This window comes from Amblyomma mixtum, chromosome 7 (genome assembly GCF_055824585.1).
Source record: "Amblyomma mixtum isolate Tamu chromosome 7, ASM5582458v1, whole genome shotgun sequence".
Classification (NCBI taxonomy): Eukaryota; Metazoa; Arthropoda; class Arachnida; order Ixodida; family Ixodidae; genus Amblyomma; species Amblyomma mixtum.
In genome coordinates this window covers 94670250-94683817 of record NC_143018.1, presented here as the reverse complement: position 1 = coordinate 94683817, position 13568 = coordinate 94670250, and the positions used below count along the sequence as shown (strand labels likewise).

At 47.4% G+C, this 13568-nt stretch overlaps 1 protein-coding gene across 2 annotated transcripts in view; it reads left to right on the top strand.

Moving 5' to 3' along the window:
- Positions 1 to 13568, top strand: part of LOC149336891 (uncharacterized) — a 45976-nt gene that overhangs the window by 24866 nt on the left and 7542 nt on the right. For both annotated transcript variants that reach the window (XM_089553183.1, XM_089553184.1), the window contains exons 3-9: positions 531 to 593; positions 2384 to 2444; positions 2860 to 2941; positions 4763 to 4925; positions 8621 to 8677; positions 10269 to 10338; positions 13046 to 13258. In XM_089553183.1, coding sequence (XP_089409309.1) covers positions 531 to 593; positions 2384 to 2444; positions 2860 to 2941; positions 4763 to 4925; positions 8621 to 8677; positions 10269 to 10338; positions 13046 to 13258 — 709 coding nt within the window. The remainder of the gene's footprint in view (positions 1 to 530; positions 594 to 2383; positions 2445 to 2859; positions 2942 to 4762; positions 4926 to 8620; positions 8678 to 10268; positions 10339 to 13045; positions 13259 to 13568) is intronic.

The following is a 13568-nucleotide window of genomic DNA, read 5'->3' as shown; positions in this document are numbered from 1 at the left end:
CACGTGTTGATCCGATCCATGGCAGCTACCACACTTTTGTTGTGACTGGTTATGACCACTACACAGGCGCTCACAGAGCATCCAAGAGATGTTTTGAAGCATGCCCTGCCTGATGGGTAGTCGCCAGGTCGGGGGGAAGTGCTGCACGCGGTCACGTGGTTAGGGGTGATCACGTGCCCCACCTCGAAGATGACGAAAGTAGCACAAGGCATGTACAGGGTGTGGTCACGTGATTGCTCTACAACCACACTGACATTCAACCCGCAAGTGGGCCAGTAGTAGCTGCACTGTCAAAAAGCATGTAGTGTTGTCCTTCTTTCTGGGGATCAGGGACAGCAGCTGACACGTTGCGGGCACACTCGTGCACTGAGAGTGCCCTGTATCCACTGCCCCCTAAGTGTCCTGGTGCATTTGCCAAGTGTGCACCCTTGAGGCAACGTTAGCTCTGCCCTCTATATGGGACAGCAGTATGGTAGATTTCAATGTGTGGTGTGGTGTGCTCAGACCGTTGCCTCTACCATGTGTTGCAGGCTGACGAAAAGTTGTTGAGCTTTCCTGCCGACAGACTTCCGCCTGGGAAGTACTGTGCTGTGGTGAGCCGCCTTCTTCTTTTTCATTTTGTTGGCTTCATTTCCGACTGGTCTGGCATTCTTTTCTGTAACTGGTAGCTGGCTCCTAGCATGCTGGGCTAGCCTAAGTAGTCACGTGCGTGACCAACTGTGGGCCCTGCTGTTCTCTTCATTTCTAGTCACATACATGCTCGTTTGAAGAATTTCACTTTAATATCTCAAGGTTTCTTAATGTGCGGTTTAATGCTGTACCAACACTGTACTTGCCTAGAGCCGACCTGCATAGCAAGTTTTAATTACGTATAATGCGCAGAGGCTCCCCACAGGTTTCGGGGAATTAGCTGGACAAAGTGGATGCTACTTTTTGCAGGGAAATTCGGAATCTGCAGATCCGGGGCCCAGTCATTGTTACACTTTTAAATGTCATGGTGTTAGGGACATTCAGCGAGTAGCTTGGGGAGCTAAAAAGAATCTCGGCGCATAAATTGGTGGTGGGAGGAGCGTAGCTACACCGCATCGAATTTCAGGCTTGGGGTTTTGCGTGTAGAGTGTTGTGTAAGCATACTGCACGTGTAGGGTACAGAACAGAGCATGTTTTCTGCCTTTAATGCATGAGCATAGTATGTTCAGCAGCCTCTGTGCTGTCATACCAAGTAGTAGTAATAGTAATTGTAATATGGTAATAGTAATAATAATCTTAGCTTATTTTTTGTGTGCACCTGCTATGCATGTCGTACCTGTTAGCACATTGCTGTGTCGCATTACGGATGTCATGAGTGTAGTAGCCGGAGTACTGCACACACTGGTGCCTGTGGCTGGTAAGCGTAAAGGCAGAGGCAGAAAAAACATGATCATTTAAGGCCCTGTTGGCTCTGTATAAAAGTGCTTAAGACACTTTCATGTGTTAACTAATGTTTTGTGAAGGTCATAAATTTATCTTAAGGGCTTCTTCCACACGCCACATTTGGCACATCTCATACCGTATATTGCCACATATAGCACATATAGGATGACCTTTTGTGTCTTTTTTTAACAGAAAGGACAATTCAAAATCGGGGGGTCCGACCTATATGCGGAGCTGACCTATATGGAGTCTAAAGTAGTTTTGGCCAAGTTGCGGATAGTGTGCGCCCAGTGCCGGTGCCTTTTGCTGGCAGAAAGCAAGAAGCTCCTTGTTAAAAAAAAAAAAAGTTTATTTGTATACAGAATGGTTTCATTAACAAAAATTGGCACTGCGTGCCGTTTACCCTGCTCACTTTCTCAGACAGTAGCTTTCCCAGTTAAGCAGCAGATAGCGCAAGAGAAAACTCTTGGTAGTCTTCGAAGTGCTCGTCACACCGGGATCCGAAACTATAGCCAGGGCTGTCGGCAGTTCTGTTTGCTGCTTGCCTAGGCTTATTAGCTGGGCTATACGCGAGCATGGAAGGCAGGAAGCTGGATCTTTTCATTTCCTTTGATAAGTGCTGCCAGTGATGCCATACTGTGGGAAACTATATAACAAAGAGTGTGCCACAGACATACACCTTCCGCCTTTGGCTAGCAGCTGTGCAGTGGGAGTGTCGACTTGTATCGGGAGTAAACTTTTCTTTGGGGGGTCAGCTTGTATGAGAGTCGACTGATATGTGCCAGTATATGGTAACTTTAACCGCTGATGTTACTGCTTTTACTCTGACGCTTAGCATAGCCAGGATTAAGCACACTGAACGTTGCCTCAGCCTTTTGAGCAGCTGGAAAGATGATGAAAAGTAGAATTAGTCAAACGGAAAGAAGGTACGGAGCACTGAAGAGTTCTTGCCTGTTCTTCACCTGTCCAGGTGGTGTCGCCCTCTGGAAATTACATGTCACAGTGGCCAGCTGAAATCAAGGCAGAGTCAGGTACGTGCGGTAGGCAGGAAGCCTCCTGTGCTTCATGATGAGTCACTTGTAGCGAACTACATGAGTGTGGATGTCCTTGGTGTGATTTTGATCGGTTGCATTGTTGCCTTTCTGTTTTCTTCCCTTTTCTTTTTTTTTTGTTTTCCTTCCGGCAACCAGACCTGTGGCGGTGAGTACCAGTAGGCGTGGTGTCACGATTCCTCAGAGATGGTACGAACTTGTGCCGAAATATTGTATGCTGTTCGTTGGCATAGGTGTTATTTGTAATTTCGGGAATGCAGCGGTCTCTGTTTTATTGCATGGTTCAGTAGGATGAGCGAGACTAGGTGCAGTAGTGTTGTGAGCTTGTTAAATGCACTTTCTTTTGCGACCATTGCAAAAGTTCTGAGCTAATCATCGTGCCCTTCTTTTGCAGGTGCTGGAGAAAATGCCGTGGGCAGCCAGCCGCAGTGCCGCTCCTGGAACGCCACGGTCATTATCGAGAGCTCCTACACCCAGTGAGTGCTGGTGCTGTTTGCCACTTCCAAGCTGGGAGTGATGACTGTGCTGTCTTGTCTTTTGCACATGTGTCCAAGGCGGTCATGGTCAACTTTGGAACAGAAGCTGAGGGATTTATTATGTGGGGAAAAGTGTTCATAATTTCCTTCATAGGTGCAGAAAGGGGCCCAGGTCTCGAAGACTTTGCATGGGGCTTGCTGTTTTTAATAACTGAAAATAGGGCCATGCAGTCGCATGATTTGTTCTTAAGCCTCGTGTTTGGCAGCAAAAGCACCACAGACACGGAGATACCACGGCAGGTTGGTGTGGTAATGGTAGTGACTTAACTGGCATATGTTTGCGTTGTTTTAATTGTTGGTACCATAGCAGGTTGATGTAGTCTTAAGTAACACTTGTTGCTGGGCTAGTTGGTGCATTATTCTTCGTACAAAAGCTAGCGCAAAACACGACACTCACAAGAAAGGTAGACAGGACAGCGCGTTGTCCTGTCTACCTTTCTTGTGTGTGTCGTGTTTTGCGCTAGCTTTTGTACGAAGAATGATGTAGTCTTGGTAGTACCTTAACTGGTATGTCTGTGTGCTCTTTTACTTTGTTGGCAGCATCAGTCCGATGTGACTCGATTGCCCCAGTGATGAAGTTGATGAGTAAGGCGTTCAAAAATACACAGTGAGGATGCAGTACCGAGATGCAGTTTTTGTTCAGGAGCAGGAAATGCAATGGAACGCACCTGGAACCTTACCTGAAAGTTGTGGAGAGAACATGGAAGGGGTTCCAGGACATCGGGACTATGTTTTTCAGTACAACGCACGTAGTAACGGTGGCAAGGCATTGTCACTGGCCACTGCTGCATGGATGGAGGACTGCGTGTACCAACACATCAGAGGCTTTGCTGTGGTCAACGATGGCGCGCATGCATCTGTGTAGTGTTGCCTCTCAAATGATATCAATATGGTTTATGGGGTTTAACGTCCCAAAGCGACTAAGGCTATGAGAGATGCCGTAGTGGAGGGCTCCGGAAATTTCGACCACCTGGGGTTCTTTAACGTGCACTGACATCGCACAGTACACGGGCCTCGAATTTCTCCTCCAAAGAAATTCAGCCGCCGCGGCCGGGATCGAACCCACGTCTTTCGGGCCAGCAGCCGAGCACCATAGCCACTGAGCCACCGCGGCGGCCCTAAATGATATCAATATATCCACTTCCTCGGTATTTTTGTGAGCTGTCTCCACTTTTTTATAAGCCCTTGGCACTTCAGCTTTAAGTGGCTTGAACAAACAGTGGTCGCTTTATAATTTAACATATTTTTTCTTTTTCGTGAGGTTTAAAACTCCCCTCCCAACTCATTACGTTCGCGGTTGTGATGTATACGTTATGTACAAATATGCCACCTTAATCAGTGACCTGGTAATATCCTAAAGCACGGCACATATTTGCTCTCTATGCTTCTTGGTTTCATTACTGCATGCAATGAAATGGTAACGAGTAAGAGCTGGGCACAACTTCACACTTCACATGGCAGTTTTGCCGACGAGAGACGGCTATAGGGACTTGGGTTGAAGGGGAAAAAGCAGTAATCTCATCTCAGAGTACAAAACAGTGCTCTGCCCAAGTGTTCTCTCACCACAGGTGTGTTTTCATGCATGGGAGACATCGTAAAGCTTAATTGTCAGGTTCTGCTTATTCCATTGGCAGAATCGCACTGCACATCCATGGGCATTGACGTTTAACTGCATCGTGCCGGGATCCACTGCTAGACGCCAGTGAGCAATGTTAGGCTGTGCACTAAAGGCCAGGTGTGTCCGTTGCCTGATTCCCGCAGGAGCACTGTCCATGCATCTGTGAACGTGTTCAAAAACACCACTCCCGGCTGCAACAGATTGCGAGTGGGCCTCTGGCAGGTGATGGGCGGTGTTGCGTCTACCCAAGGTTACCCTTGCAACACGAACATCGAGTTTGCGGGCGAGGAGACCAAGGATTTGGCCGTACGTCTCTCTTGCTTGCTCTAAACACTACTTGCAGTGGATTATGTTATGCATTACATGTGCGTACGTGTGTGTGTGCATGTGCGTGCGTGTGCGTGTGTGTGTGTGTGTGTGTGGCATCAGTACCACCAAGGTGCTGTTGCGTGAGTACTGGCATGGTGTGTGTATATTTTGGGCAGAGCTACACTGCAATGACTCGCTCGGTGAACTTGGCAGCACGCCAAAACTTTGCAGAACCAGTAGCAGCGCAGCATGTTTTTGTGAAGTTATTTACTTTCACACGACAGCTAATGCTCCAAAACATTCGCAATGTGCACTCGTAACCGTCTTGTCAACGCAGCAAGAAAGCTTGGATGACAGATTGCCTGCAGTTGTTCACTTGCCCGTGTTCAAAGAGGAGATGAGGGGTGCTGGACGCCACTTGTGTCTCATCCTAAACAACGGCTCCACGCACCGTTTGAGGACTTAGAGCTGACTTGTGTAGGAATAAAGTTCCTGCCGCCAGATTAGATGCCTTTGATCCGGCTGCTTGACTGTGCGGGGCATTATCACCAGCGGTTGAAAGACAAGCTCTGCCTAGATTAGGAGTTTTCAAACTTGTTAGCCTCAGGGGAACCCTAATTTGTTTTAAGAGGTATTGTGGAACTTTGTATGCCTTGGCTCCCATGCTTTCCTGCCTGACATAAATGAAAAATGGAGCATAAAGATGCGTGGCTCCCCAAAAACTGCCCACAATCAATGAACAAAAACTTGCTATGGAGCAAGGCTGTTTGCTATGAGCTACTATAGTGTGCTTAGTCCAAAAATGAAGTGGGTAAGAGAAAGATTAATTGCTTGAGGTAGGCATGGATTTAACTGCTAGGGGAATGTAAAAAGCGTTCCAAGGAACCCAAGAGTTCCGGGGAACACAGTTTAAGAACCCCTGTTCTAGACCTTTAGCTGCAGTGCTCAACTAAAGTGGACTTATTCCAATTGTTCAAAATGACGTCTGCATTGTGGAATGCCTCATCAAAGCAGACCGGTGAGAACAGCTTTAGGAAAGAAGGCCTTGGAACAGCGGAGTCTGCAGCAGCTGTTCCTGAAGGGGGCGTAATAGAAGCAGACACTTTGCCCAAATTTGAGCAGCACCTTCGCAGGATTCATGAAAGTGGCAAGCTGCACAGTTTCTACCTTTCTGGAGACTCCTGCATCCTGGAGACAGATTACGCGATGGTAGAGCCGGTCGGAAATAAGGTACTCAGGAGCTTGCAAGAGATGATAAGGCCAGTGAAACCGACGATCCAGATGAGAGTGGGATGTGTTCAGCACATGCGAGGTGCTTGACATGATAAGACATCTGAGGTGGTTTGCAATCTTGCAATGCAAGCACGATAGACAATGCAGTCCCTATGGGCATACAAGCAGTACTCTGATGAAACTATGATGAGCAGTACGATGAAACTGGGAATTTTGGCTTTCCAGTGAAGAATAGCTTGAGTGCCAAGAATGTGCCATCGTGGAGTGCCATTCTGTAGCCGGTACTAATTCATCATGGGAGCCGTCGCGGTGGTTCAGTGGTGCTTGGCTGCTGACCCGGTTGGAAGCAGGTTTAACCGTGGCCACGGCAGTCGCATTTCGATGGAGGCAAAATGCTAGAGGCCTGTGTACTGTGCAATTTGAATGCTCGTAAAAGAACCCCAGGTGCTTGAAATTATGGGGAGTCCTCATAGCATGTCCCTCATAGCCTGAGCTGCTTTGGGACATTAAACTCCATTAACCAAACCAAACCAGCCTTATTCATCATGCATCGTGAAGGTGCACAGAAGGGACAGGCGCTTAGGTGGGTTGGTATTTCTACCTGTAGCATTTACCGGGGCTAAGACTTTTAGGTGAGTTCACCCTGCAACTGGTGGAATTGCAGACCAGCACCTGCCGGCTGCCACGTGTTGAAGCGATGACGAGTGATGACACTCTTGTTGACTGAACTTGTGGCCGCAAAAGAAGGAACAGGCTCAGTAACAGGAGACGATGAGGCATATTGTGTGGCTGTTCATGACCTCCTGCAGACACTGAACAGCCGCGCCATGATGATTTTTATGAGCAGCTACTGTGCAGGCTTGATTAGTCCAGAAATACCTCAATGGGCAAAGATTTGCGGGGCATATGTCCACACATATATGTGTGTGTGTGCTCAGTGGGCACACAAACTGATAAGCCGCTTCCTTTCTGAGCAAGATAAGATTGAGGGGGTTGCCTCTGTCTCAAAGTGGTTGACAAAAGGAGGTTATCGTGGGAACAGGTATTGTGCATTGCGACGGCACTTTAGGTGTGCATTCTGCATGACGAAGAAGCCTGGAGGCGAGCTAATCAACTGTTGCTCGGACCACTTGAAGGGAGCAACAGCGTAAGCGAGAGCCTCTCTTCAAATCAGCCTGGGGCAATGATGGCATGCTCTTCTGTGCCTGGTAGTGCTGTTGAAAAGGATGTCTTGGAGCTCTTCCCATTTGCCATAATCGTTTTTGTGGCAGCTTAGGAACTACAGGAATTGTCGGAGATAAGCGAGCGAAAAAAAAAAAGAGTTTAGACGGGTGGCTAAGCATAGTGGTAATACGAATATGCAGCATAAGCTAGCATGCAATAGCTAGTAGGTAGCACTCTAAAAGGCACAAAAGGGCATGAAAACCTATTAGTTGAAAGTAGGCATGCTTCCTGTCAGAGGATGGTGCTCTTTGTACTGGGTGGAGCATAACCTTGAATGTCCGCAGAGTGAGTTCAGGAGGGAGGTTGCGGATCCAAGAATGGGTTTTGATAGATATTTGAATATTTGTAGATTTGCAATGAGGGAGTAATTGCTCACTAGTATCCACTCAACTGCAGCCACAAAGCTACAAAGGAAAGGTGCTTGGGTGGATGCTAATGAGTGATTACTCCACGCTTACAAATAATGCTCCACCTTGGGGAATTCCCTTAAACAATGGACCAGCACCGTTCTTACTTCCAAGTTGTGGATCAGTTCACTCTCGCCCTACCGTATGCTAGCTGAGCGACTTCTCTGGTGAGGTGGTGGTTCTGTGGTCGAACCCTGGATCAGGACTAATTTTTCTCTGAAAGCTGTATCACTTTCCTTTGTAGCCGTATGGCTGTGCTTGGGTGGACCTCAATGAGTAATTACTCATTGGAAGCCAGTCAGAGTAACTTAGTCAGAGCCACGCTTTCATCACTTCCACACCACACATCATGTCACTGATATTACAGCGAAATGTGTGATGCGGCATCAGGTCATCTTGCATATCATGCCGTTAGCCAATTCCACGCTTGCACGCTGCAAAGCTCGCTCCTCGCTGCCAGAGTTCGTTGTACTGGTCCGAATGATCAGAATCAGCTGCCGTAGTTCCGAAGTTGGACAAACATTTTTTTCAGGGACCGCAAGATTAACGTTGCATGCTGCCTTTACACTGCCTTAGAGTGGTTTTGTAAGGTGCATTCCCGAAGATAATTTTAGAAGATTAATGTGAAAGATAAATATGGAAGAAAATCTTATTTCATTAAACCCAGCAGTTCACAAAACTGTAGTGTGTTAAATCGTGGTTCCATGCTGCCTTTCTGTGTAAGTGAAAATTGAGGTTTGTCAATCTGAAACTGGCTTCTTGTTGCATGGCTTGCAAGGAGCTGGAAGCGAGGTTGACGAACGAATCCCTTTCCTTTTTCCCTTCCAGAACTCTTCCGTGTCCGTACTGTTTGAGAACGTGACGGCAGGGAACTACTGTGTTCGGGTGAGTTGGCAGTCAAATTTTCAGTTCATCATTTTGGTGTGGTGTAATTCTTGATCCAAGACATATAGCGACATCTCATTTGTGTGGTCCTAAGCGAGAAGTTTATCGAATGTCATGCATTATACTTCCATCTGGTACATTATTGTTCCTTGGGATTCTCACATCTTACGTTGTATCCTAAAGAGGTGAAAGGCTGAAAGTTGGAGTGTTTGTGTTTATTTGTTTAGCGTAGAGTACACAATACAATGACACAACTTCGGGGACCCAACAGAAATTGTTTACACTTGTTTGTTGTGGTGTGGATTTAGAGATGGAGAGATGGGATATGCATTTCAGCTTGCAGACATGATGTGTTGTCTATTCAGCAAACAGGCCTTATTCGCACCTGCATGGCATAGGCAGGTCAGTGGCCTACTGTATATATCTTGAAACAACCTGACGGAGATTTTTTCACAAGACAATGGAAAAGAGCTCTTTCACAGTTGTTTGACGCGTCTGCTGTTTTGTGAAAAAGTTTCTTTGCATAGAGTAGCTGGGCGATAATGTCAATAATATCTACTACACAGTTTGTAGTTGCCGCACTCTGTTTAAATGAAACAAATAAAAGTTAAGAGCTGAAACTATGCCACTGTTACCTGTTTTGGTGATTTCCTGGCTCTTAAGTTTCTTCTTGTCGGCTGCACCGTGGAAGACATGTTGACAGTGCTCTGCAGTGCTCTGCAGTTTACCTGAATGGGCAGGGCTGTCACAAGCACACACACACAAAAACCTCACAAAGTCACTGCTTAGGTGTGTTTCTTGCTCTCAAAACAGTGACCTGCCACTTGGGATGAGGTGGGCGGGTGGGCCGAATTTGTGCTCACAAAAAGAAAAATAATCTGTCAAAACTTTCTTCTTCCAGCGTAATGAACTGTTGCCCAAAACTGCAGTCGACTTGTTTTTTCTTTAAAAGTTGGTTCATTATGAGAGTGAGTGTGGTAAAAACCAGTCACACCCACTGGTTGAAAAATAATCTTGTAAAAGCAGATTCAACGTGTTTCCAGTGCAACTGTTGCAATTTCTGTTTGACAGTTTTGATGCCGAGTTTTTCATTGTGCCTGAACAAGTGAGGGTCATTAAATATATTTTGTTGAGTTTTTAAATTCTATATGTTTGCATTTTCTGGAATTCATTAATATGCAGGCTTGTGTGCATGAATATGCAGTTGCCCCTTGAAATATTGGACCATAATTTCTGGCATAATAAGTGCATCTTTTTGTCATAATCTGGTGTTATTTCAGGAAGTGCATTTATTAACAGCACAGGGCAAGTATACACTCTGGGTAATCAAAATTTTATCACATATTAGTGGCAGATACAAAGGGTGTGTTTATTATGTGAATGCATTCGTTATGCAGGTAAACGCAAAGTACTGGGGCATTTCCCTGCCTTCATTGGTTCCAGTGAGCATCGGTGTTTTTTTACTGAGTGTCTGAGCCAAGTGGAACTTCACGCACGCTGTCCGTTGTTCTCCTACAGTCAGAATGGGGCTTACTGTGGCATGAGTTTAGGAACTGAAGCTGTTCCCATGCTTGCATTTCACCACGTGCAGGTGACTCCCGTGTGTGATCCGTCTGAGGACTGCCTGACTCTCACGTCCAAGGTGATCGAGCTGCCCGCAGGTGAGCACTTCAGTGCTTTACTGCTTTGACGCACGCGGGTGTGAGTGGTCCCAGTGGGCACCAACACTCCTTGGGACGTCTTGGGGACGTCTGGAACGTCCCACGGACGTCCTAGTGCAGTTTCAGTGCTCACCGGGGTGCTGAGTGCTTTTCTCTGGAATTTCACTATGTGAAGCTGTCTTGTCGTGCTGATGTCTTGACGACATGACTCCCCATCTGAATTAATGAGAATCAACAAGATCAAACCCTTAGAGTACTGGAGAAAGCTAGCAAGAATTAAATTCCTCTTTAAACTCTACCATTCTCAGTTCCGTCTTGACCCTTCATTGTATGTGAAACCTTCAACAACTAGAGTAACAAGGCATTGCCATCCGCATAAATTATCTCCTTTGTTTGCCCGCACCAATAACTTTAAATATTCTTTCTTTCCTCGAACTATAGCAGAAAGGAACAACCTACCCCCTCATGTGTTTGTACCCGAAAATGTGCTTTCCGCCATTGAACAAGTACTTGACCGTTAACTATTGTTTGTTGTTTGTTGCGACTTGTTTTATTTTCATGCTCCGTATCGCTTCTACTGAATTCTGCTGTTGGCGTCGTCTTCTGCTGGTCGTCGGAGTTCTCTGTATGTTTATCCCACTCCTGCTTGGGCCTTAACGGCCTGCAGTATTGTATAAATAATAAATAATAAATAATAATAATACGTTCTTCCTGAGCTTGCAGGGGGCTTTGGGAAGGGAACCAAATGTCCTGTTTTTGCCAAGTACGGTATTCACTGATGTGGCCCTACAAATGTGAACACTCTATGTGTGCAGTATCTGCGTACTGTCCATGTTTTGTGTTCCTTGTTTGTCCTCATCTTTTTTTTTTTTATGCAAGTACGTTTGGTAGGAAAAGAAAAAGCTTGTGGCCACACTGGCTTGCACCCAACAGAAACCTTGAGACGAGAAATTTTGTGATCTTTTTTTTTTGTTTGGTAGTGCATTTTCAATCCTTTCGTGCCTGCCTAGTGCCATCCTGAATGTCGTTGTCACGTTTTATTCTCAGCCGCTCAGCCTGAGAATAAAATGTGACAGCGGCGTGCGATAGTGAGTCCTTTTAGCCAACTTCGAGTGCTTGACGGGTGGCACCCTCCATTTAGGGATCACAAAAACCGCCGCGGTGGCTCAGTGGCTATGGTGCTCGGCTGCTGGCCCGAAAGACGCGGGTTCGATCCCGGCCGCGGCGGTTGAATTTCTTTGGAGGAGAAATTCGAGGCCCGTGTACTGTGCGATGTCAGTGCACGTTAAAGAACCCCAGGTGGTCGAAATTTCCGGAGTCCTTCACTACGGCGTCTCTCATAGCCTCAGTCGCTTTGGGACGTTAAACCCCATAAACCAAACCAAACCATTTAGGGAACGCGCATTTTTTGATCGCAGAGGCTGACCACTCATACCTGTAGAATGGGAGAGAAGTTTCTAAATTTTCGCCCGAAACTGCAATTAAGACACCTGCAATGGTTTCGGTGCCGTGTCTTGGCTTGTGAAGCCAAAATTGCTACTGTCGCTGTAACGAAAAGGCTGCGCGACCCTACGTCTCTGAACCGAAATGGTGGCTGTGTCAAAGCCACCTTGAAAAGCACCACTGGTTATTAAGGCACTGAGTGTGCGGTTTCATGAGGAATGACTTCATAGTTGAGATCGCCCATGCGCCACAGGACTTGGTAGGGGTCGAAGCAACGACGTAAGAGCTTTTTGCTGAGTCCGCGGTGTCGGATTGGGGTCCAAACCCAGACAAGATCACCTGGGAAATATTCGTCCTCCCATCTCCGCAGGTTGTACCGTCGGGCATCTTGGTCCTGCTGAGCGCGAATTTGCACCCGTGCTAGTTGACGAGCATCCTCGGCGCGCTGTAGAAAGTGGGCAACGTCAGCATTTGGGTGGTCATCGACGTGGGGGAGCATGGCGTCGAGTGTAGTGGTCACCTGTCGTCCATAGAGGAGGCTAAACAGTGTCATGTAAGTTGTTTACTGGACGGCGGTATTATAGGCAAACATGACATAAGGCAGGACTTAGTCCCAAGTTTTGTGCTCCATGTCCACGTACATCGAAAGCATGTCCGCGAGAGTCTTGTTCAGACGTTTGGTTAGGCCGTTCGTCTGGGGATGGTATGAAGTCGTCCTGCGGTGGCTCGTGTGGCTGAAGGCAAGAATATGCTGCATGAGCTCAGCAGTAAAGACAGGTTCTCTGTCAGTAGTAAGAGCCCGTGGTGCACCATGGCGCAGGACGATTTGAAGCATAAAAAATTTGGCCACATCGACAGCGGTTCCACTGGAAAGAGCGGCCGTCTCCGCGTAACACGTGAGATAGTCTGTGGCGACTATTATCCATCGCTTTCCGGGGTTTGATATCGGGAACGGGCCGAGCAAGTCCATCCCGATTTGTTGGAATGGTCGGGACGGCAGGTCAATGGGCTTGAGGAATCCGGCGGGCTTGGCAGGAGGAACCTTAAGGCGCTGACAGTCACTGCAACAGCGAACGTAATGTGTAACGTCATGTCTAAGGTGAGGCCAGTGGTATTTTTCACATCAATATCACTGTTGGGTCAGAAAGTGTTGTGAAGAAAAGTGTGGAGGGGGGTACAGGTTGCAAAAAATCAATGCTGTTATAGTTTGATGTCCCTACCACCCTATAACTGTCGTCGTTTCTTGTGTGACTCTTTCATACAGCTCCGGTGGAAGGCGCGTCACGCGGCCTGGAGGCGACGCAGAGTCGGTTGATCTGGCTGCTTTTGTTGCCACTGCTCTTGGGTGCAGCTGTGGTGATTGCCCTGGCCGTCCTGTGGGCGCGGCGACAAGCGTGGGGCCCACGCAACAAGCCATTCACCCTGCCGTCACCGCTGCCCAATGACAGCAAGCCTCGGCAAGACCCTGGACCCCCCGGTGTGTACCCTCATACCGTGTCTTTTGCTGTTGAGCGGGACCAGGAATTCAAACAGAAAAGGCGTCTGGGCTAGCTGCTATTTGAAGAGCATAACGCACAATGAGGCAATGACATTGGACAAGCAACAGAAGCTCAGCTTGCTTGTTGGCAGATTTGTGATAGGATTTGAAATGGTCACACAATCGCAGAATAAAGCCGTGTCAGGCTTCTCTGCAGTGTGCAGCGACGGGCAAAGGCCGCAGTGATGATGTCACGTAGGGCCTTGCTGCGTTTTCAGCAAAGAAAACGAACGCGGCCTACAGTAAAGCC